General features: G+C 44.7%; 1 protein-coding gene across 4 annotated transcripts in view; it reads right to left on the reverse strand.

Moving 5' to 3' along the window:
- The window catches only part of AXIN1 (axin 1), a 179,310-nt gene that overhangs the window by 64,788 nt on the left and 88,799 nt on the right, over nt 1-25,723 (reverse strand). For 3 of the 4 annotated variants that reach the window (XM_065559851.1, XM_065559849.1, XM_065559850.1), the window contains exons 4-5: nt 3,240-3,323; nt 379-475 (exon numbers count right to left, since the gene is read on the reverse strand). In XM_065559851.1, the coding sequence (XP_065415923.1) occupies nt 379-475; nt 3,240-3,323 (181 nt within the window). The remainder of the gene's footprint in view (nt 1-378; nt 476-3,239; nt 3,324-25,723) is intronic. The other variant, XM_024110556.3, reaches the window with a different exon arrangement.

A 25,723-nucleotide genomic window follows, 5' to 3' on the forward strand; every position in this document is an offset into this window, starting at 1 on the left:
GAAATACATCCAAGATTAGCTCCAAAGTACTTACTGTGAGGGGTCTGCCACCATTATATGTGAGCTTGCCCGGCCATCCTACCCAACAACCCAGCCCCTGTCCTGGATCCTCAAACAGGCAACTATTCACCAATTACCTTAAAGGGCTGTGCATTTTAAAATCAAGTGTTGAGTAGGCGTAACAGTTTTGAAGTGGACTATCCAACTTTGCCTCTCAATAGCCCACTAGACCACCATTTTAAAAAGCAATGCACTCCCCTGTGACTCCATACAATGATGAGACCACCTGGAGACCTGATCTTTTGCTGACCAAGTGTGCACCTGCAGTCTCTCATACTGGGAGATAAACTTATCGACAGGCAGAGTATTGCTACTTACAGGAATGTGAGGTAGTGGCACACGTCCATTTGCTTTGGCACTTTCCTGCATCTCTCGGCGATGCTGCTTTCGGAGTCTGTACGGGGGGATCCCATCTCTGCCAGGACAAAATGACAATATGCGCCACTTTAGTGCCTTCCATTAGATGATCTCAATGCACACTACGTTCATTTAAGCGTCATAACTCCCTTCTGAAGCAGGTATTATCTCTGTTTCATAGATGAGGAAACTGAAGGAGAAAGGTTCCTTGTACACTCCTCAAGTGAGCTGGTTAAGGACTACAGGAGTTAATGAGGAGTAGTCAAATGTAAGAGAGTGCCATTTAAATATAACATATTAAGACAAGCAACTGAATATTGACAAAATGTACATGTGCTTATATACAAATGCTAGAAGTCTAAATATTTTCCATCATTGTTTGCAGTGGTGTTGTAGCCATGTTGATCCCAGGATGTTGGAGAGACAATGTGGGTGAGGTAATATCTTTTATTGGACCTGCTTCTGTTGGTGAAAGAGACAAGCTTTTGAGCTTTCAAAAACCCGTCTCTTTCACCAACAGAAGCTGGTCAAATAAAAGATACCATCTCTTCTCTCTAGATATTAAGATGAGTGAACTTGAGTGCATTAAAGGAGGATATTGATATAACAGGCATCATGGAAACTTGGTGGAATGAAGATAATCAATGGGACACGGTAATACCAGGGTACCACACATCTAAGAATAAGAGAGTAGGTTGCACTGATGGGGGAGTGGCACTATATGTGAAAGAAAGTATTGAGTCAAATAAAGTAAAAATCTTAAATGACTCAAACTCTATGGATAGAAATTCCATGCTTGAACAATAAGTGTACAGCAGTAGCAATATACTACCATCTGACATAGGATGGTGACAGTGACTGTGAAATGCTTGGGGAGATTAGAGAGGCTGAAAAGGAAAAAAACACAATAATAATGGAGGATTTCAGCTATCTTCATATTGACTGGGTATTGTAGCAAGGTACCTCCTTCACCTCTCCAGGAAGTGAGAGGTCTGGGGCCTGGAATAAATCAGTCCCATTCCAGAGAGATTTTATTCCTCGCTCAGGTTTTATGTTTCAGTGTTTACAAGGTAGGCCTCAGGGTAGGCCCAAGGAGTACACTTAAGCCAAACAAACAAAAAACAAGTTAATAACATAAAGAGATCTAAGAGTCATCTGCTCAATGTGCAGTGGCAGTCAAAAAAGCTAACAGAATGCTAGGAACCATTAGGAAAGGAATAGATAATAAAACAGAAAATATCATAATGCTGCTATATAAATCAATGGTACTCATACACCTTGAATACTGTGCGCAACTCTGGTTGCCCCATCTCAAAGAAGATATATTAGAATTGGAAAAGGTACAGAGTAGGGCAGCAAAAATGAATCAGGGTATGAAATAACTTCCATGTGAGGAGTGGTTAAAAAGACTGGGACTGCTCAGCTTAGAAAAGAGACGATAGAGGTCTATAAAATCATGACTGGTGTGGAGAATGTGAATAAGAAAGTGTTATTTACCCCTTCACACAACACAAGAACTAGGGCTCACCAATGAAATGTATAGGCAGCAGTTTAAAACAAGCAAAAGGCAGTACTTATTCACACAACACACAGTCAACCTGTAGAACTAATTGCCATGGGGTACTGTGAAGACCAAAAGTATAGCTGGGTTCAAAAAAGGATTAGATAAGTTTGATGGAGGATACTCCATCACTGGCTGTTAGTCAAGGTGGTAGGTATGCAACCCCATGCTCTGGGTTTCCCTAAACCTCCAACTGGCTGAAGCTGGAACTTGGCAACAGGAGATGGATCATTCAAAATTGCTCTGTTCTGTTCATTTCCTCTGAAGCACCTGGCACTGGCTACTATCAGAAGAGAGGATACTGAGTTAGATGGACCATTGGTCTGACCCTGTATGGCCGCTCTTATAACTATAACTGTCTATATGACCACTAACTCCTACGAACAACATTTCTCTTTCTGTTCAAAACACTAGAAATTAAATGAGAAAACTTCATTAATGCAGCATTCAGGTTCCCTGGCTGTATCTCCTGCCATTCCAGAATGTCAAGTTCAGCAAAACTCACTTCTTTCCTATCACCTTTACCAGGATATAGAATTCCCCCTTTAATAAATTCACCCCAAGAAATGTTTCCAACCACCCAGCCACATTTGCTGGCTTTCCCCCAGCATTTGGTTTAAAATTTTCTCTCTAACCTCTTTTAATTTTACATGCCAGCAATCTGGTTCTGTTTTGGTGTAGGTGGAGCACCCGTGGAAAAAAAATTAGCGGGTGCTTAGCACCCACTGACAGCCAGCTCCCCCCATGCCTCCTGCCCACCGACGGCCCTGCCGATCAACTTCTCCACCTCCCTCCCAGTGCATCCCGCCCTCCGCGATCAGCTGTTCCACGGCGTGCAGGAGGCAGTGGGGAGTGAAGAGCGTGATAGGGTGCACTTGTGGGAAGGGGCAGGGTTGGGGTTGGGAAGAGGCGGGGGTGGGAGCTTGGGGGAAGGGATGGAGTGGGGGCAGGGCTTGGAGTTGAGCTGGAGTTGAACACCCCGGGGAAAGGAGGAAGCCAGTGCCTGTGGCGCAAGCAAACAATGTATGTTTTAATATGGCTAAATGTAAATATATACAGCCAGGGACAATGAATGTAGGCCATTCTTACACGATGGGGGACCCTATCCTGGGAAGCAGTGACTCTGAAAAAGATTTGAGGGTCATGGTGGAAAATCAGTTGAACATGAGTTCCCAGTGTGGCGCTGCGGCCAAAAGGACGAATGCGATCCTTGGATTCATAAACAAGGGAATCACAAGCAGAAATAGAGAGGTTATTTTACCTCTGTATTTGGCAGTTGGTGCAACTACTGCTAGAATACCGTGTCCAGGTCTTGTGTCCTCGATTCAAGAAGGATGCTGATAAACTGGAGAGAGTTCAGAGAAAAGCTACGAGAATGATTAGAGAATTAGAAAATTCGCCTATAGCGGTAGACTCAAGGAGCTCAATCTATTTAGCTTAACAAAGAGAAGGTTAAGGGATGGCTTGATTATAGTCTATAAGTACCTACCATGGGGAACAAATATTTAATGATGAGCTCTTCAATCTAGCGGGGAAAGGTCTAACACAATCCAATGGCTGGAAACTGAAGCTAGACAAATTCAGACTGGAAATAAGGTGTAATTAACCATTGGAACACACTACCATGGGGCGCGGTGGGGAGGGGGTGATTCTCCATCCCCAGCAATTTTAAATCAAGACAGGAAATAAGGTGTAATTAACCATCCCCAGCAATTTTAAATCAAGACTGGAAATAAGGTGTAATTAACCATTGGAACACACTACCATGGGGCGCGGTGGGGAGGGGGTGATTCTCCATCCCCAGCAATTTTAAATCAAGACAGGATTTTTTCTAAAAGCTCTGCTCCAGGAATGATTTCGGGGCAGTTCTCTAGCCTGTGCTATGCAGGGGGTCAGACTAGATGATCACGATGGTCCCTTCTGGCCTCGGAATCTATGAGGGAAATGTAGGGCTGACAGGCAGTCCTGCCCCTATTCTCCCTGCCCTTCTCCTGTCACTCACCCCCATGCCACCCTTTCCAGTATCCCATCCCGCTCCTCTAACTTCAACTACGCCCCACTCCTTTCCATCCCTTGACCCACAACTGCTCTCCTACCAACTCAACCCTATGTCTTCCCCTCTCATAATCATCCATCTCCTTGTTGCACCCCAAAGCTCTTTGGCAGCCCTGATCACTTTCCCCTCCCACAGAACATCTGCATGGGTAATTTATTTTCTTTTCAAAAAGAATGTCTGCGCCTTCTGAATACTCTGCTGTACTCAATTACATCTCCCCAAAATACAAAAACCCCTTGGACAGAGGCAGGTAATAGCAAGATGCCTCCTTTCTTTATTTCAGATTTCTGCCCATGGCTGGATTTGAGCTCACAGTGACTGGGTGTTGCTCAGGTTCAATGGCTGTAACATTCCTCCTTGAACTATTCAGTTCCCATGATTCACAGATAGTTTCCAATTGCCTCTATCTCTGCACATGCACAGTGTAATCTGTTTGTTGTGTGAGCTTTAGAACTGCTTGGTGCATGCTTAACTAGAGAACCAAACTCTTTAATTTGATTTCTCTCGAAGGTGGCATGCACTCTTTTGGGGTAACTCTTGAGCGTTTGAGTTCCTGGTGCAATTATCTCTGCCCTGGTTTGCTATCTGTGTACACAAAATAGAAATTGCTAAAACAAGGGAACTTAGAGAAAAGCTGGGTTTTTGGGGCGGCGGGAAATCCCTTGGTCATACGGCCCCAAATTTGGATCAGTAACCAAACCCATGCCGCCAGGAGGCACACCAAATTTCAAGGCAATCTGAGTAACCATGAGGATTTTAGAGCACTTAGAAGAGTTGTGCTTTAAACAGCTGGTCTTAACCTTCAGTGTAGCAGAGCTGGTGCTCCGCTGTAATACAGTGAGTAAACCACAGATTGGTCTGGGAGAGGAGGAGGAAGAAAAGGCAGTACAAGGATAACTATAGTGAGGAAAACTCAGCCTGGAAATCAAGAACACATTTTTAATAGAGAGGGTAGTTAATCACTGGAGCAGCTTCCAAAGGGATGTGGTGGATTCCCTATCACTGATATCTTTCTAAAAGACATACTCTAACTCAACCAGAAGTTATGGACTTGACCCAGGAATCACTGGATGAAAATTTATGACCTGTGCTATGCAGGAGGTCAGACAAGATGATTGCCATGTTCCCTTCTGGCCTTAAAATCTATGTATTGTTACTGCATGGTTGGGTTCTGCTGAAAGTTCCAAAGAACAGTTTCTAATTAGCTCTGTTACCATGCATCTGAGGAACCTCATCCTCCCACATTCAGGTGCTATGGTGCATGACAGTAAGTGTGTTTCTCCTTTCCCCTTGCCCAGTGGCCTCTGAACCCAGCCATCTGCTCTGAGGACACTGCCACAGGTGGGTGTTGATTAGAGCTGGTCCACTCATCCACTGCAAGTAATGGCCATTGTGAATGTCTAGTGTTTCCATCAAATAATTATTTGCATATTTTCCATTTTTGCACGTACTCCATGCCAACGCTCAGGAGGTTAGCCATTTGTTCAGACAGGTGGCTATAAATTTCCTGTTCAGTGTTTAAGTGGGGACTGCTCCAGCTACTTAAAGAGTTTCTGTGACTTCAGTGTCATTTCACTAATTCCCTTCTGTTTTCTCTTTCAGCTCATAGATGAGCAGGGGAAATGCAGAGCACAATAAAGTAAGAGTTAGTGGCTGCAATTAAGTATATTTGGTTATTTTCCCAATTATTTTTGAATGGTTATAATGCTAGTGTGTATGACTCATTTATTTGATCCTAATATTTAATTAATGTTTAATAAATGTTTTGTAATTTAAGCTGTGAAAAATGTAGAATACAGAGGTAGTTTATATCTAATTCAGCGTGTTCTGCTTATTACACAAGATGTTTCTCCAACAAGCGGAGACCAGCCTAGCTGATACCTTAGGCCTTGGCTACACTTGGGACTTAACAGCGCTGCCGTGGCAGCGCTGTGAAGCGCGAGTGTAGTCGCGCCGCCAGTGCTGTGAGAGAGCTCTCGCAGCTCTGTACGTACGCCACCTCTCCGAGGGGTATATCTTGCAGCGCTGCGAGCAAGCGTGCAGCGCTGCAGGCACTGATTACACTTGCACTTTACAGCGCTGTACTTGCTGCACTCAGGGGGGTGTTTTTTCACACCCCTGAGCGCAGCAAGTTGCAGCGCTGTACAGCGCCAGTGTAGCCAAGGCCTTGGTTGCACTGGGGTTTGCACATCTGAGGCAGAGCCAAGAAGATGCCTTGGCTGCCACTGAGAGGGAAGCACCAGCATACAGAGCACAGAGAAGTTGCTGAAAGGCAGGGCAAAGCACTGTGTAACAGAGCTAGGCAGAGGGTTTGATCCACACTCGCACTGCGAGTCCCAGGGCAGGAGGGGCAATGCACAGGTAGCTCTGTGGTGGTGGACTCCGTCACAAAGTTCAGGGCAGCTGCACCTGTATTCCCCCTCTATGGGCCACCAAGGGCATCCACTTTAAGCTTTCATTTCCCAACCATCACCTCTCTTGGACAGAGAACCACATCTCACTCCCTCCTGACTGGGGTTTATCCAGGCTGCACAGTTCCCTGCCTACACTGTGTTATTTCCTGCAAGCCAGACTGCCTAAGCAGGCTAGTGTCTGTGTATTGCTCTCTCCTCAGAGGCTATAAAGAGCATATTTTCCCACTGTCATAAGTTACCACCCAGGTTGTCTAAGCAAGCATATTTATTTTTAAGGCAAAAGCATTAGAATCATAGGGTGAGTAGGGACCGCAAGAGTCATCTAGTCCAAACCCCTCAAGATGCAGGATTTGTTGGGTCTAAAACCATTCAAGACAGGTGGCTATCCAGCCTCCTTTTGAAAACTTCCAGTGAAGGAGCTTCCACAACCGCCTTAGGCAGTCTGTTCCATTGTCTTGCTGTTCTTAAGAGTTAGCAAGTTTTTCCTGGGATTTAATCTAAATCTGCTATGCTGTAGTTTGAACCCATTGCCTCTTGTTCTGGCCTCCGTGGCAAGAGAGAACAACTTTTCTCCATCTTTTTTATGGCAGCCTTTCAAATATTTGAAGACTGCTATCATGTCCCCCCCAAATCTCCTCTTTTCCAAACTAAACATAACCAGTTCCTTCAGCCTTGCTCATATGGCCTGCATTCCATCCCTTTGATCATTTTTGTTGCTCGCCTCTGGATCCTTTCCAGGTTTTCTACATCCTTGCTATACACTGGTGACCAAAATTGGACACAGTACTCCAGCTGAGGTCTAGCCAGTCTGAATAGAGCGGTACTATCACCTCCTGTGACTTGCATGCTATGCTTCTATTAATGCAACCTAAAATTGCATTTGCTTTTTTTCTGCTGACTCATGTTGAGGTTGTGATCCATCACAACTCCCAGATCCTTCTTAGCAGTGCTGCTGCCAAGACAGTTATTCCCCATTCTGTATTTGTTCATTTGTTTTTTCTTCCCTAAGTGTAGCACCTTACATTTGTCTTTGTTGAATTTCATTTTAGTGTCTATAGCCCAGTTCCCCAATTTATCAAGATCCCTCTGAATTTCAGCTCTATCCGCCAAAGTGTTGGCAACCTCCCCTACCCCCCAGCTTTGTGTCATTTGCAAATCTGATCAGTCTGCTCTCTATTCCCACATCCAGGTAATTAATAAAGATGTTAAACAGCACCGGACCCAGAACAGATCCCTGTGGAACCTCACTTGAGACCTCCCTCCAGTCTGGCATCATTCCATTAGTCGTTACTCTTTGTTTGTGGCTGTTTAACCAATTATGTATCGCTTAATGGCAGTTCTGCCAAGTCCACACTTCTCCAGCTTGCTTATCAGAATGTCATGTGGCACTGTGTCAAAAGTCTTGCTGAAGTCCAGGTATATTATGTCCACCACATTCCCCCTATTCACCAAACCAGTTACCCTGTCAAAGAAGGAAATCAAGATGCTTTGGCATGATGTGCTCTTAGTAAATTCATGCTTGTTTCTAGTGATTACCCCTTCATCCTCCAGGTATTCACAAATTGAGTTTTATACATTGCTTTAGTAGCTTCCCAGGTATTGAAGTCAGGCTGACTGGTCTATAATTTACCAGCTCCTCCTTTTTAAAGATGGGCACTACATTAGCCCTTCTCCAGTCTTCCGGGACCTCTCCTATCATCCATGAGTTAGCAAATATTATCACGAGTAGCTCCAAGATTTCCTCAGTAAATTACAGAGAAAACATATTAAAAACAATACAAGAACCTACACATGTATGATAATAAGCTTAACACCAAACTTCAGCAGGGGCTCTAGTAGGAGTTAGTCCTTCAAACCACGCCAACGAGTTTTTCTATGGTTACAAGTTCATAGCCTTAGCTCAGAATGAGCACACCCATGATTAGGTTAGTCTTTCCTTTTGATCAAAGCTTGGGCCTTTGATCTTCAGATTCTGGCAACACATAATTGGTAGACAATGGTCCCCTCCTCAGGGTGTAGCTTGAAAAAGCTGGGCCTCTGCATAATCAGAGGTGGGAAGTTGCATTCACTTCTACCTAGAGGCCCCCAGGCAAACACTTGATGCTGTCCAAAAGTCCATTCTTGTCTGGCTCATTGTTCAATATAATCCTTTGAAGTTCTGAACACTTCCCTGGGCTCACAATAATACACAAGCTTTGCATTTAATACAATGGATTCCAAAGATACTTAAATTTAATCCAATGAGGTTTTTCACAGTCTTGGAGGAAATTGTCATATCTGTCACACACTGACTCTACTCCTGGTATCATATTTGGGTGCATAGTGAGTGCTGACACAGTATCTTTTACAGTAGTTGTGGGCACCAGGTTTTAAGACCATAATAAGAACATACGAATGACCATACTGGGTCAGACCAAAGGTCCATCTAGCCCAGTATCCTGTCTTCCGACAGTGGCCAATGCCAGGTGCCCTAGAGGAAATGAACAGAACAGGTAATCATTAAGTTATCCATCCCCTATCGCCCATTCCCAGTTTCTGGCAAACAGAGGCTAGGGATACCATCCCTGCCCATCCTGGCTAATAGCCATTGATGGACCCCATAGACTCATAGACTTTAAGGTCAGAAGGGACCATTATGATCGTCTAGTCTGACCTCCTGCACAACGCAAGCCACAGAATCTCACCATGCTCCATGAATTTATCTAGCTTTTTTGAACCTTGTTATAGTCTTGGCCTTCACATCATCCTCTGGCAAAGATTTCCACAGGTTGACTGTGCGTTGTGGGAAAACAACCATTGCTACCGGTAAATCACTTTTTGCTTAGTACAGATGGGCCCAAGGCGGTTGCCCAACCGTAAAAACAAAAAATTGTACTCTAATTTTCACCAAGACATATCCATACTATTCCAGAAGCTTATTTACCATTCCTACATCGACAAATATACAAATATAAAACATAATAAAAGTGGTACTCAGAGAGGACACCAACCCATGGAGATTGTATTATAAAACATGGAAAACAGGTTGATAGCCTAATGAAATTGGACTCTTTAGAAAGAAATCAAGGGGAAAAAAACAAATGCCCATTTAGGAATGTTGGCGTTTTAATTTTTGCAGGTTATTATAGTTTAACCTGACACAACAAGAGCAATGAAATTTGAAATCTTTGAAATACAAATTAAACTCACTCAGATAGTGTTTTTAGTTCTCAGACACTGTTTCATTAGACACACACAACTTCTCCTTACAACTGTTATACTATGCAACTCCAACAACAAATATCCACCGCTTCATTCTGAAAAGCAGCACAAGTAATCCAGTCACAATACAACTCACAATGTTTAGATAATTCACGTTTACACAGGCCAGCTGTATTTATTATTGTGTTAAAATAAAATTGCTAAATATATTCTTTATAGTTGCTTCCAAATATTGCATAAAACAAAGCTGTTTAAAACTGTCACATTACCAATTCCTGCATTCCCTTCACACACTATTTGACAATGAGAACAGACTGCTTACTGTACACTAAGCCTGAACAACCAAAGAATTACAACTACCAAACTGTTCAAGGAACAATAAAAGAGCAGACTTGTATTATAACTTATGTTTGCTACCAAACAGTTATTGCAATAGGCATTTCATTCAGTTGCTCTCTTTTTCAAATGTTAGTGACTAAAATTCATATTGTCCTCAGAGGATAATTCTCTTTCCTTATTATTGTGGGCACACAGGATTGCTGCAGATTTGCTAGTGTGACTCAATTACCTCATGTGAATGGAATTTTATTTAGTAACCCAAACACTCAAAATGAAATTCCATTAAACAGACATGATTAATGACAAGTGCTTTTTAATATGAAGATAACTGACAAAACAGAAACTTAGGCTAATTATGACTCTGCTTATTGGTTGCAAATAATGTAATATAAGAAAAACACAAATCTCAGAACACTACCTATACTGCACCAAGTCGGTAACATCATCCAAAGAGCCAAGTGTTTTTCTGAGAGTTATAACATGGAAGTGTTGCTATAACAACAGGCTATTGTGATGGCTTTCCTTGTAGGGCATCCTTTTCTTTAATGGTGAATGTTCACGTGGAAAATAAATTTAGAACCACTGTAGTTAAATAAACCATTTTCATCAATGTCCATTCAAAATGTAGCTCTCTCCAGACAAAATGACAATAGAACTACTGACAATTTTACAGAAGATGCTTTCCGTATGGAATCGTTTTATCTATTTCTGTTATAAAGTCAAGGTCTGATAAATATGTAAGAGTGGTGAGCTGATGGCTAAACACCAAACACTGTAGGAGAGTACAACTTGTGTATTCTAAGCAGCTTAAACATTCATGGTAAACGCAGCATTATGTTGGAAGGTAGGGTGCTGCTTTTTTTTTTTTTTTTTTTTTTTTTTAATTCTCTGCAGCACCAGTCCCAGAGGAAAGAGCAGAGTTTTGTTCAGAGCACAGTAGTGAAAGGCTGATAATGGCCTCTAATCTATCCAGCTTCAAACACATGTTCAGCCCTGCTGTGCTGCCTTTGATGTCACTTTAACTAGATTCCCCAGTGCCACCTCTGAACTCAGAACATTCCTTCATTCAATGCACTATGCCAACTCAACCAGAGGAAGCAAATTCAAAAGACAAGCACTTTAATTTTATCCCAACAAACCCTCATTCAGTAGATGGTGAAAGCAATGAAAACCAACACCATACTTTTGTTTTCCTTTTGTCAGGTAACTTTCTTTGAGATATTTTCAATAGCTAGAGAAGTTAAAAAGTAGTCCATGATATTCTTTTGCAGCAACTTTGCTTTTAAGTAACTTTATAAAACTGAGTTGCCATGTTTGACTGGATGATCTTTGCTGGTACCAAAAAGAACTGCTGTTGGACTAGGAGGGAGAGCTGCTGAGATGGTTTGTGACTATCTTTTCTTTTTTTTCAATGATAATTATTTAATGATACATTTCTAATCTGCTCGTCTGGAAACATTGGAGCTTCCGCTCCTTTCAAGACGGACAGGCAGCCACAACCAGTAATGACAGATTCTTTTGTTGGCCTGTAGCCAGTGCTCCCAGGTTATTTTCCTTTTCTCCTAAGTAGATAGCTTCCAAGCCCAATCCATTAACTATACACTTGGGATAATTATTCAGGATTTTTAAATTAGAACTGCTAATAAACTTCCAGGATAAGAATTTTAGATCATTTTGGATCACTGGCCATGAGAGAGGCAGGAAGCATATCGGCAGGTAAGATGCCATTTTATGAACCATCACTTCTACCAATGCACAACTATGAATATTTGCCTCGTCAGCCCTCATTCACAGAAGCAAGCAGCGGGGTGGGAACTTCTTAGACATTGCTGCTCCTACAAACCCTTTGGTTAAACGCCCTCGGGTGAGGAAATGGAATCTAGCATGTCATGTTTTCAGGGGTGACCAGAGGACCAAACTGCTACCCTAAACTCAGTTATTCATGTGCAGCTTCTCTTCCTCTCATCCAGGAAACAATGGCTCAAGTGCAGTGACAGCTTTTACCTTGGTTGGGCAAGAACATTGCTCTCCCCTCCATATTTCGGCGGAATGATCTCTCATCCACCTTTGCAATAGTGGCCCTGAACATCCACCTGGCAACATAAGCAACATATCTGCTGGCCTAAATTCAAGTTCTTTCTGGTTAGAAACAGAGCCATACTCCTGACATCTAACAAATGCCTGTCCTTTTCCTTTTCCAGGAAGAGACCTTACAAATGAAACCACTGACTCGGGGCATATCTACACGGCACCTGGAGGCTTAACTCCAGCTTGGGAAGACATATATGCACTAGCTTTGATCAGAGGAAGTGTGCTAAAAATAGCAGTGTAGCCATGGCACCGACATGGGCTAGCCATCCTGGCACAATCACATCCGAGACCCTAGGTACATATACTTGCTGGCCCTTCCCGCTACTCAATCACGGCAGCTACACTGCTATTTTTAGCGAGTAGCTCAATCAAAGCTAGTGCATGTACGTCTACCCAATGTGGAAATTATGCTATAGACAAGCCCACAGATAAACCTGCACACGGGACAAGGCCCAGAGAAGGGAATTACATTCCTTTTTTACTGCGATAAAGGGCTGGAAAGGGCACATTCACTCTTGGTTAGAATTTGTAGGCTTTGCAAAACTGCGAGTCTAAGAGGAATTTAATGAGAGGGTGGTGGTGGTTTGGCATCTATGGGGGCTGGGAGGTCATTCCTTCTGAAGGCAGCAACATGGAAGGAGGCATGGGAAGTACAAGAAGGAAATGAACGGGCACTGAGGCATGGAGGAGCAAGAGAGGCAAGATGGAAAACAGAAACAGAGAATATCCGATTTGAGGACCAAGGCAGAACTAGGCAGGAACTTGCAGAGGAGTTTAAATTTAATATGCTAAAGAACTCCTCCAGCAAAGGGACTCTAACATGGGGCTGATGTGGTCTAATTATAATACAGTGGCTAAGTGTACCCTGTTCCTCTGTGTGCCTACTCCATATCGAGGATAAGGGCCTGCCACCAATAAATGGAATTACTCCTTTAGTTCAGGTGATGAAGACCTGCAGTTTTGATGCTGACAGTCTTGCTTTCTGCCCTGCTGATGACCAAATGGTAGGGGCCGCTACATAGTGAACAGGTGAGGAAGATGGCATCAAACTTGCCACTATGCAGAATGTCATCACAAGACAACTGTTTTAAGTGTGGGATTAAAAAAAAAATTAAAATGGTTTCTCATAATCTCCCCCAACAGGCAGCATTCTCACCAACCTTTGCAAAGGAACTGTGAGGGACAGGGGGCCGGGAGAGAGGTCGAGGGAAGGATCAAGAAAAGAGAAAGTTCCATCTCTCAAGTTTCCCCTGCACTCTACTCTGCCCACTCCATCCATGGGCCTCATCCCTTTCACCTGAAGGGACCACCTCTAAGTCTTTATGGCCTTAAAGATGCAGAAATTACTGGATAGGGTTCTCTGGCCTGTAATACACAGGCACAGGAAGTGGTCAGACTAGATTATCGGAATGGCCGCTTCTGGCCTTATTTATGGATCTATGCCAGGACAAGATGAGAAGGGAGTAGAGACTCTTAGTGCAGTACTTAGCAATGACCCACAAAGAGCTAGCTGGTTACATGGCACTGGTTCCTCCTTGTTCCAAGTCACGACATTTTATTAGAAGAAGCTAAATACACTGCAAACCCTTTTCCAAATATGACTTTTCTGTGTAAGCAGATGCTATAGCTGCTACAGGGTTATGTAATCATAATATGTAGGGAAAGTAGGCCACTGATCCTGAACTAAAGGGGACGGGCTCATGGATAAATCTATTAACACCAGGTCCATATCATGGCCTCTCTCCTGAGGTTGCCAGCAAAGGGGCTAATTGTGATAATGGGGTTCCAGTCACTTGCACACTACGAAATGGATTAGGAAAATCAGCTTCTGTTCACTGAACTGCCACCAGATGGCAACACCTTCAGTTGCTACTAACTTCGACCAGAGTGGAACTGATGACCTAAATGTAGAAAATATGGTCTGATTATGATGATGAAGGTCAAGGCTTTGGATGTAAGCAAAAGCTAAGAGATGATCACATGAGAGCCTACTGTCCCTGAAAATTTAAATAGCGAGGGAAATATTATGTGGCACCCAGGAACCTAAACTGAGCTCCAAATTATAAGAATAAAAATCACATAACGCCAAAAAATTATGCTAATGTCATAGACCCCCAAGTTTACACTAGTCTTCAAGCCATAAATTACCAAATCTAAGGTGAACAATTCCCGGCCTGATTTACAGAGGTGTTCAGAACCCAACATTTCAGCTGAGTGCCCAGCACATCTGAAAGTCAGGTCCTCTGTCTTTAATCTTATGCAAAACTTCACTTACTTGACATCAAATTGCCTGTTACAGTAACCCCCTGCTCAGTCAGGGCAGTTTATTGTATACACTTGCCCACTATATGTTTTCTAGCACCTTCCTATGAAGCATCTGTTAGTGACCTCTGTTGGAGCCAAGATCCTGGAGTAGCTGAGCCGTTAGCTCTCTTGTGGCAATTATCTATTTCTCTTTCTCACATTTTCCTCTCTGTCAAGCCTGTGGAGCTGCTCCTTCAGCTCACTAGGTAGAGGGCATGATTTTGACCCAGGAGTCTTATTTCTGATGCCATATATATTGTGACTGTTATTTAACATTTACATATATGTGGGCCAGCATCTGACCATGCTTGTTTTCTAACACAAAGATACCTCATGCAAGTGTCTTCATGCCCCGTTCAGACACAGTCATTATCAAGTTTACTGCTTGCTGCATGCTGCCACTGTGTTCCTAATATTCCAGAGAATATTACTTCATGAATACTTTGAGGAGGTTTATATTACTGAAGATAAATTCCAATTAGATTATATACCCTGTAGGTGACACAATTAGCACCATTACCAAAGATGTTTCACACATCAAATACCGTGAAAGCTATAAACAGTTCAGCTGAGGAAACCTGAAATGGATATGTATTCCGTAGGTACAAAGGCCTTGGCTACACTTGCAGATGTACAGCGCTGTGAGTTAAACCTGACTTTGTGCAGCTGAGTAGGGGAAGCGCTGCAGTCTGTCCACACTGACAGCTGCCCAGCGCACTGTCATGGCCACATTTGCAGCAATTGCAGCGCTATTGGGAGCGGTGCATTATGGGCAGCTATCCCACAGAGCACCTTTTCCCATTCTGGCGCCGTGGGTTATGGGAAGGGGGAGTGAGTGCGGGGGATTCTGGGTCCTGTCCCAATACCCTGTGATGCATCGCTTCGCATCCCAGAAATCCCTTTGTTTCCATCCACCTTTGGCGCCATCTTTCAACGGTTTCTGTGCAGCGCGATCTGTCTGTGGGAAATGGAGTCCGAACTGCTGAGGCGTATGCTGACGAGTCTCGCCAGCACGTCACGTCTGTCGAACTATTTCTTAAGATCAAAAGTGAGAGTGAGAGTGAGGGTGAGGAGTCCGACGTAACGCGTACGACACAAAATTGCTTGTGGCATTCACGGACATGCTCAGCACCGTGGAACGCTGCTTTTGGGCTCGGGAAACAAGAACCGAGTGGTGGGATCACATCATCATGGAAGTCTGGGATGACGAGCAGTGGCTGCAGAACTTTCGGATGAGAAAAGCCACTTTCATGGGACTGTGTGAGGAGCTCGCCCCCACCCTGCGGCGCAAGGACACGAGATTGAGAGCTGCCCTGCCAGTGGAGAAGCAGGTGGCTATTGCAATCTGGAAGCTGGCAACTCCAGACAACTATCGGTCGGTCGCAAACCAGTTTGGAGTGGGAAAGTCGACCGTTGGAATCGTGTTGATGCAAGTTTGCAAGGCCATTAATCGCATCCTACTCAGAAGAACTGTGACTCTGGGTAATGTGCAGGAAATAGTGGATGGCTTTGCACAAATGGGGTTCCCTAACTGTGGAGGGGCGATAGATGGGACGCACATTTCTATTCTGGCACCACCCCACCTAGGATCTGAGTACGTTAATTGGAAGGGGTATTTCTCTATGGTTCTCCAGGCGCTTGTGGATCACCGTGGGCGTTTCATTGACATTAACACAGGCTGGCCCGGAAAGGTGCATGAAGCACGCATCTTTCGGAACACTTGGCTGTTCAGGAAGATGCAGGCCGGGACTTTTTTCCCAGAGCAGAAGATCATGATAGGGGAAGTTGAAATGCCCATTGTGATCCTTGGAGATTCCGCTTACCCATTAATGCCGTGGCTCATGAAACCCTACACAGGGAGCCTTGACAGCAGCAAGGAACGGTTCAACTACAGGCTGAGCCGGTGCCGAATGACTGTGGAGTGTGCCTTTGGCCGTTCAAAGGGCCGCTGGCGATCTCTGTATGGGAAGCTGGACTTGGCTGAAAACAGCATCCCCGCGGTTATATCCGCGTGCTGTGCCCTCCATAATATTTGTGAAGGGAAGGGTGAAAGCTTCACTCAGGCATGGACCTCCGAGGTTGAACACCTGGAGGCTGAATTTGCACAGCCAGAGAGCAGGGCTATTACAGGGGCCCAGCGCGGGGCTGCAAGGATTAGGGATGCCTTGAGGGAGCAATTTGAGGCTGAAAACCAGCTGTGATATCTGGTGCCCTGCACGGGAGTGAAGTGCAATAGTTCCAATCTTTAGGAATCAGTGTCTCCTTAGCAGACAAGCAGACTTGCAGTGCCTGTTTATTTCCTGGGCTAAGGAGTCTTTTACTTTATGCAATAATAAAGAATGTTTTCAAAGCCAAAGAATCCATTTATTGAAAAGAAAAAAAAATTATTTATTGAAAAGAAACAATGGGGTGGAGTGGGGAACAGTACAATCACAGATTCGCATATGTCCTGTCTGGTGTGCTGTGCAGTGAGTGCTGCACTTCAGGACAGCTATACTGCATGGTGATGGGGGTTGAGTGCAGAGGGTAAGGGTCGTGGTTTTCAGGGCTGGGTGGTGAAGATACTGGTGTTGGAGGCAGCGGGTGGCGTGAAGAACACGGAAGTTGGGGAAAGTGGGTTGGAGGTGACAGTGGGGCACAACGGAAAGAGTTTTGGGACAATGGCTATGGGGGGGGGTGGCGGCGTTGGCGGTACTGCTCCTCTTTCTGCATGGCTACGAGCTCCTGGATAGCATCTGCTTGGTGCTCCAGGATGCTGATGAGCCTATCAGTGCTTTGCCACCGGTGCTCTGCGTTTTCCTGGCGGATCCTGCTTTCTCTCTCCCTCCAGTTCTGTGCTTTCTCATTCTCTTTAATAGATTGCTGCATCACTTCTTGCAGCATGTCTTCTTTGCTTTTTCGCGGTCTCTTCCTGAGTCTTTGCAGTCTCTGAGCAGGCGATAAGAGGGACGGCTGAGGTCTCAAGGTTGATGCAGCTGTATAGGCAAAATGCAACATTTAACAGAGGCAGCATTGTTTATACCAAACAGAGTAATGATTCCCCCCGCACTTAAGGAGTAGAAAACACACAGGGTCTACACAATAGCATAATTTTCCCGTCCGAAACAGAGCACACATATCCCACGGGAGCCTCAAAATGGTGAGTAAGGGGGACTGATTGTTTCAGGGCTGCACTGTCCTCTGGGTTTCTGTGCCTTGGGGAGAGCCAACAGCTTCAGGGGGCGCCTACACTGAACACTGTCCCAACATTTTCCACAGGAGTTCGTCCTGGACGATATCTCGCTGCTGAGGGTGACCTGGCAAGCAAGGGAGGGTCTTCTACTGCAATGCGGCTTCCGCCCTGGCCCATATGCAGCTTGCCTGTGTGCAGCAATGGTCCCCCCGCTCCTCACGGCACAGTGGCGTGGACACGTTAGCCTGGCTGGGACAAGGACCACAGTGGCTCTCCTGATAAACCTGCGCAAGCGCATTGCACACGTTCTGGATGAGACATTCGAGGAGATTACCGAGGCCGATTACCGCGATGTGATAAACCACATCAATGCACTATTCCGCATCTAGGCATGCATGCCTAACCCTCCTCTCCCAAAGAGCCCGCACCGAAAAAATTCCATCCCGAAAAAAAAAAACTGCTTACCGGGAACCTGCTCTTCTGTTTGTCCTCCACCAAGTACCGGCCGCTGCGACTGGCTACCTTCCTCCAGGCTCGAGAAGAGCTCCTGGCTGCATGGCTCCAGGGATTCCGAGGTGTCTCCATCTGGCCCACCACCATCACTCCCATTTTCCTCCTCCTCTTCCTCCTCCCCTACCCACACCGGCTCTGAAGTGTCCATGGTGGTGCTCGGAGTGGAGGTGGGGTTAACCCCAAGTATTGCATCCAGCTCTTTGTAGAATCGGCAGGTCGCGGGGGGGAGCACCAGAGCATCCATTTGCGTCGCGGGCTTTGTGGTAGGCACTCCGCAGCTCCTTCACTTTAATCCTGCACTGCAGGGCGTCCCGGTCATGGCCCCTTTCCAACATGTCCTTTGATACCTTCCAGAAGGTATCGTAATTCCTACGGCTGGAGCGCAACTGGGACTGGACAGCTTCCTCCCCCCAAACACTGATGAGGTCCAGCAACTCGCCATTGCTCATGCTGGGGCTCGCTTGGCGCGTGGAGGCATGGTCACCTGGAAAGACTCGCTGATAGCACTCCACGCCACGCCGGGCTGAGCAAACAGGAAGAGGATTTTTAAAATTCCCGGGGAATGTAAAGGGTCGGTCACATGGCTGGTTACTTGAGGCCAGTGCAGTAGAATTTGAACTGATGACCAGAGTGGCTAGAACAGGCATTGTGGGATACTGCCAAATAATTCTGGAGGCCATCCACAGCGCAGTGGGCGGCCACACTGGCGCTGCAGCGGCATCGCAATACTTGCTATTCCTCTCGGAGAGGTGGAGTACATGCAGTGCTGCAACCACGGAGATACAGCGCTGCAAATGCCTTGCCAGTGTGGACGGGGAGTGAGTTACAGCGCTGGGGGAGCCTTTACAGTGCTGTAATTCGCAAGTGTAGCCAAGGCCAAAGATATACCCTGTATGCTTCACTCCACCATTAGGGGATCATTGATACAATACATTCAAGCATCAACTTCTGGAATGGCTACTGGTGGCAGATTTCTTTTGCTAATGTGGAATCAGGGTAAATTAAACTCCAGTCTGTACAATGTAATCTCAATACAGATGTCATAAGGAGAATACAATCAAAACTTTGAGGCAAAGAAACAACAAAGTAAGGGACTGCTCCCTTGCAGAACAGATATATGATGAAGATCAACAATTTCACTAAGAACAAGGGTATTGCGGAAAAGCTATATGAATTCTTTGCATCGGTCTTCACTGCAGAGGCTGTGAAGAAGATTCTCACACATAAGCCAATCTTTTTAGGTGACAAATCTGAGGAACTGTCCTAGATTGAGGTAATTAGAGGAGGTTTTGGAACAAATTGATACATTAAACAGTAGTAAGTCGCTAGATCCCGATGGGATTCACCCAAGAGTTCTGAAGGAACTCAAACATGAAACTGCAGAACTGCTAACTGGTATGTGACCTACTGCTTAAATCAGCCTCTGTACCAGAAAACAGGTAGGCAGCTAACACCAATTTTTTAAAAAGGGTCTCAGTGACAGGCCCGTAAGTCTTGTTTCAGTACGGGGCAAAATGGTTGCAACAAGAGTAAAGTAAAGAATTATCAGACACATAGATGAACACTATATGTTGAGGAAAAGTCAACAGCTTCTATAAAGGGAAATCATGCCTCACCAATCTGTTAGAATTCTTTGAGGCAGTGAACAAATATGTGGACAAGTGTGACCCAGTGGATATAGTGTATTTGGAATTCAGAAAGCCTTTGACAAGGTCCCTCACCAAAAGGCTGTTAAGCAAAGTAAGCAGGATAAGAGGAAAGGTCCTTTCATGGATCGGTAACTGGTTAAAAGAAGGGAAATAAAGGGTAGGACTAAAAGGTCACAATGAAGAGAGGTAAATATTGGGATCCCAAAAGGAGCTGTGCTGGGATCTGTGTTGTTCAACATATAAATAAATGATTAGGAAAAAGGGCTAAAGAGTGAGGTGTCAAAGCTTGCAGATGATACAACCTGGAAAGGATGTTATTTACCCCTTCACATAATGCAGGAACCAGGGGGTCACCCAATAAAATCAATAGGCAGCAGGTTTAAAACAAACATGAGGAAGTACTTCTTCATGCAATGCACAGCCAACCTGTGGAATCTGTAGCCAGGGTTAAATTGTTGTGAAGGCCAAAACTATAGCGGGGTTCCAAAAAATTAGTAAGTTCAAGGACAATAGGTCAATCGATGGCTATTAACCAAAATGGTCAGGGATGCAACCCCTTACTCTGGGCGTCCCTAAACTTCTGACGGCCAGAAGCTGTGATTGGATGACAGGGGATGGATCACTTGATGATTGCCTGTTCTGTTCATTCCCTCTGAAGCATCTGGTACTGGCCACTGTCAGAAGACAGGATACTGAGTTAGATGGACCATTGGTCTGACCCAGTATAGCCATTCTTACACTCTTAGATGTAACAGTCCTCTCCTCTGTGTTACACAAGCAGACACCATGCCAGACAACTGCACAGCAGCTTGTGGATTTGCTGCAAAGGCACAACGGAGGCCACATCAATTGGTGAGCTCCCGTGTTGTGGTTTATGATTCTATGAAGAGGAGAAAGGGCTCTCAGGAAAGATGTAAAACTCTTCATGTGACGTCTTTATTAAACAGGCCCAAACCAAGGCTATCACAATAACCAGGTTAAGAGCTTGCCCATCTCACAGATCAATACTGGCCCTACTGCTGCTTTGAGGCAAATCAGAGTAGTTTAAGGGGCAAGCGCAAGAGAAGCCAATGGGGGAGAATCTTAACTTCAACGGCCTCTGCCTATTGCCAGGTCTATTGCTAGCTATTATCTTTACATGATGCCTCCTCTGCACCTACTCGCCACATCAAACAGCTAAAACAACACAGCTACTGGTCAGCTTATAAAAGCAATTTTGAGTAGAAAGGTCTGAAGCTGTTTTGCCTAGAAGGACATAGGAATTCATATGACAAAGGTGAGCTAAAAAGCCATCAGCAGTGCTGCATCCATTTGGGAGCAATGCATTTACAGCCACGTGAAAGGGAACTCCCTAAAAGAAGCAAAAAGACTGCAGAAGTATGTGTTATACATACAGTAAGCACATCCCAGCACAGCACAAGAATATTTGACAAAGTCTGCAATTACATCCTATTGAAAGATGGTCAGCAGCGACGGGGTTTGTACTAAGAGATCATGGGCAAAAATTTCAAAGCACCATAATACTACTACTACTTAACTCAGAAGGCTAAATCTAGTAAAATGATACTGCTTTTTGACAGTTTCCTATAACTGGATTGTGTGTGCGGCCGGTGAGGGGAAAGCATACACAGGGGTTTCCGGAATGGTCTTCCATGATTGTTCCTTAGACTATCAAAGCTTACAACTGAGTTGTGGACAACTGGCTGACACTACTCAAGATTTTGTCTTGCACTAGGTGTTGTTCTCCCTGACTGCACACTTCTATGAGCTTGTTTTTAGCACTCTGGGGCTCTCTTGGATTATCCCAGGCATACATTCTCCATTGGGATCCAGTGCTGTGTAGATTTCTATCCAAGCATTACACCCAGTTTAGTTATTGCCTTCAATAAGACGTTAAGATTTCTCGATTAGAGCACTTGGTTAATACTATAAATTGCAGTGCACTACAAATCTCCCCAATCACCAACTGAGTTTTTCACTGCAGAGTTTTGTTTAGGGTACGCCAGAATTCAAAGTACTCATACATGGAAGTCAAGTAGCAGAAGCCCCTTTTTCAGAGGCTGCTTTTGGTTGAGTTTCATTTTTGGCTGTCTTTAGCAATTCAGCAGAAACTCCTTTGAAACTCAGAAGGTATATAGCTTCAGGAATTCCATATAAAAGGTAACCATAGCCAGCAAGACTTTGGAACTACATAATGAAAAACAAATGTTAAATCTATATTGAGTATTTTGTAAGCCAAAGGTCAAAATTTTGTCTCTGTAGTTCACAGTGTTTGGGATAATAATGCATGCAGCCCAATTTGAAGAACACTAATTGAATGAAAACATTTTAAATCCACGTAGTCACGTCAGTTTATTTAAAATGAGCCATAGCAATTATACCAGTTACTAACATGGAATGTAGCAAGGACCAAGCCTTGATAGCAATTAAAATCCTGAAACTCAGTGTTAGCATGTCATAACAGTCACAGAAGGGATGCATACACTGAAAGAAAAGGGGAATGGGAAGTTAAGAAAACACAGGATGGTTAAATGGGAAGAGATTACTCAAATATAAAAAAAAATCCAGCCAGCAGATGGAACACATTGTGGCAGCTAAAATAGAAATTAGAAGGGCTAAGAGAGAACTTGAAGAGCAAATAATCAAGGACATAAAACATATATGCTTTAAAACAAGCATCGTGAAAGTAGGAAACCATTGAGAGTCGGTAGGACCGCTACACTATCAGAGAGTAAACAGAAGCAATAAGGAGGTGAGAATACTGCCAAGAATTTTTCCCTCACTCTTCTCCACTGAGCACGATGGAGCAATATGGCACCTGCTCTTTGCAGAGAGTGCAAATCAGATTAGGGTTGGAAGAGACTTTAGGAGGTCATCTAGTCCAACCTCCTGCTCAAAGCAGGGCCAACACCAACTAAATCATCCCAGCCAGGACTTGTCAAGCCAGGCCTTAAAAACCTCTAAGGATGGAGTTTCCACCACCTCCCTAGGTAACTCATTCCAGTGCTTCACCACCCTCCTAGTGAAATAGTTTTTCCTAATATCCTACCTAGACCTCCCCCACTGCAACTTGAGACCATTGCTTCTTGTTCTGTCATCTGCCACCACTGAGAACAGCCTAGCTCCATCCTCTTTGGAACCCCCCTTCAGGTAGTTGAAGGCTGCTATCAAATCCCCCCTCACTCTTCTCTTCTGCAGACTAAATAAGCCCAGTTCCCTCAACCTTTCCTCATAAGCCATGTGTCCCAGTCCCCTAATCATTTTGATGTCCTCCGCTGGACTCTCTCCAATTCGTCCATATCCTTTCTGTAGTGGGGGGCTCAAAACTAGACACAATACTCCAGATGTGGCCTCACCAATGCCAAATAGAGGGGAATAATCACTTCCCTTGATCTGCTGGCAATGCTCCTACTAATGCAGACCAACATGCCGTTAGCCTTCTTGGCAACAAGGGCACACTATTGACTAGTATCCAGATTCTCATCCACTGTAATCCCCAGGTCCTTTTCTGCAGAACTGCTGCTTAGCCAGTCAGTCCCCAGCCAGTAGTAGTGCTTGGGATTCTTCCATCCTAAGTGCAGGATTCTGCACTTGTCCTTGTTGAACCTCATCAGATTTCTTTTGGCCCAATCCTCCAATTTGTCTAGGTCCCCCTAAACCTTATCCCTACCCTTCAGTGTATCTACCTCTCCCCCCAGCTTAATGTCATCCATGAACTTCCTGAGGGTGCAATCCATCCCATCATCCAGATCATTAATGAAGATATTGAACAAAACTGGCCCTAGGACCAACCCCTGGGGCACTCCGCTCAATACTGGCTGCCAACTAGACATCAAGCTGTTGATTACTACCCTTTGAGCCTGACAATCTAGCCAGCTTTCTATCCACCTTATAGTTCATTCATCCAATCCATACTTTTTTAACTTGCTGGCAAGAATACTGTGGGAGACTGTAAAAAAAGCTTTGCTAAAGACAAGATATATCACGTCCACTGCTTTCCCCATATCCACAGAGCCAGTTATCTGATCATAGAAGGCAATCAGGTTGGTCAGGCATGACTTGCCCTTGGTGAATCCATGATGACTGTTCCTGATCACCTTCCTCTCCTCCAAGTGCTTCAAAATGGATTCCTTGATGACCTGCTCCATGATTTTTCCAGGGACTGAGAAGAGGCTGACCGGTCTGTAATTCCCCAGATTCTCCTTCTTCCCTTTTTTAAAGATGGGTACCATATTTGCCTTTTTCCAATCGCTCGGGACCCTCCCCCAATCGAGTTTTCAAAGATAATGGCCAATGGCTCTGCAATCACAGCAGCCAACTCCCTCATTACCCTCGGATGCATTAGATCCAGCCCCATGGGCTTGTGCACGTCCAGCTTTTCTAAATAGTCCTTAACCTGTTCTTTCAAAATTGAGGGCTGCTCACCTCCTCCTCATACTGTGCTGCCCACTGCAGCTGTCTGGAAGCTGACCTTGTCTGTGAAGACCGAGGCAGAAAAAAGCTTTTTCCACATCATGTGACACTAGGTTGCCTCTCCCATTGGGGTCCCACACTTTCCCTGATCATCTTGTTGCTAATATACTTGTAGAAACCTTTCTTGTTACCCTTCACATCCCTTGTTAGCTGCAATTCCAATTGTGCTTTGGCCAAATGAGGTGCTGTTGGAAATGGAGGTATCAAGAGAGAAGGATTTGCACCAAACTTATCCCTTAAGAGAGTGGCTCTCAACCTTTTCCATAGTGGGACCACCAAAGGACCTCCTCCCTCATTTAGCAATATGGGAAAGGGAAGGTTGTTGTGGCCTGTTTGTGACTGCCAGGTTGAGAACTCAGGACATATCCCATTCCTGGACAGATGCATTCAGAGTAAGCCAGTACTGATCACTGCTATATTAAGAAAGGGCAGAGCCAAATTTGGCGACGAAAATCTTTGTGTATCTGAGCTCAGACACTTGATTCAAAACTCTGCCATATGAAAGCCAGCAAACTTCAGTGTGGAAGAGGACTGCAAATGTGTTACTCTGTGCAGTAACTGCAGTTCTTTGAGATGTGTGTCCCTATACACTCCACTTCAGGCACGCATGCACCTCTCAAGCTCTTGATCAGAGATTTTCAGTTAGCCATGTTAGTTTGGACTGCACATGCACCCTATGCCTCCTCATGCTGTACACCAAGAATATATAGTGGTGTGTGGGCAAACCACTCTGAGGTTATTTCTCCACCCAAAAGTCTGATAGAGAACAGTCTGATGCAGAGGGTCTGGAGGGTGGGTAGTGCAGCACCCATGAGGGCATACATCTCGAAGAACTACAATTACTGCACAAAGTGAGTAACTGCCTCTTCTTCTTCATGCAGTGTCCCTCTGGCTGCTTCAGTTCAGGTGACTTCCAAGCAGCATCCCCAGAGGAAGAAGGGAGCTTTGGAACTGAATCTAGAACTGAAGACAGTACTGCAGAACCAAGTGCTACATTGGATTTGGCGGCACGGATTAAAGTGTAATGTTTTGAAAATGTATGTTCCGAGGCCCATGTAGCGGTCCTATACATTTCAGATACCGGCATATTCTTAACTAACGCCATAGATGTGGCTTTTGATCTGGTTGAATCCGCTATCACACTTTGGGGGGATGAACGCCGTGCAGCATCATAACACATGATATAATACATCCAGATATTCATCTCAACAGTCTCTGAGCAGAGATTGGAGACCCCTTAGATCTATACTGAAGATTAAAAGTCTAGTTGATTTTCAAAATCGCTTGGTCCTATCTAAGTAGAAAGCTAACACCCTTCTAATATCCTGGCTATAAAAATAGGATTCCTGCAGAGAGCTATGTAACTTTGGGGGGGCGGGGAACGAACAATCAGGTAGACGAATGGATTGGTTAAGGTGGAACTCTCACAGAACCTTCAGCACAAATTTAGGGTGTGGACGTAATGACACTTTGTCCTTGAAGAATACTGTTAAGGGGGAAATTTGCCGTCAAGGCTGCAATCTCCCCGACCCT

The sequence above is a fragment of the Chrysemys picta genome, chromosome 10 (genome assembly GCF_011386835.1).
Source record: "Chrysemys picta bellii isolate R12L10 chromosome 10, ASM1138683v2, whole genome shotgun sequence".
NCBI lineage: Eukaryota > Metazoa > Chordata > Testudines > Emydidae > Chrysemys > Chrysemys picta.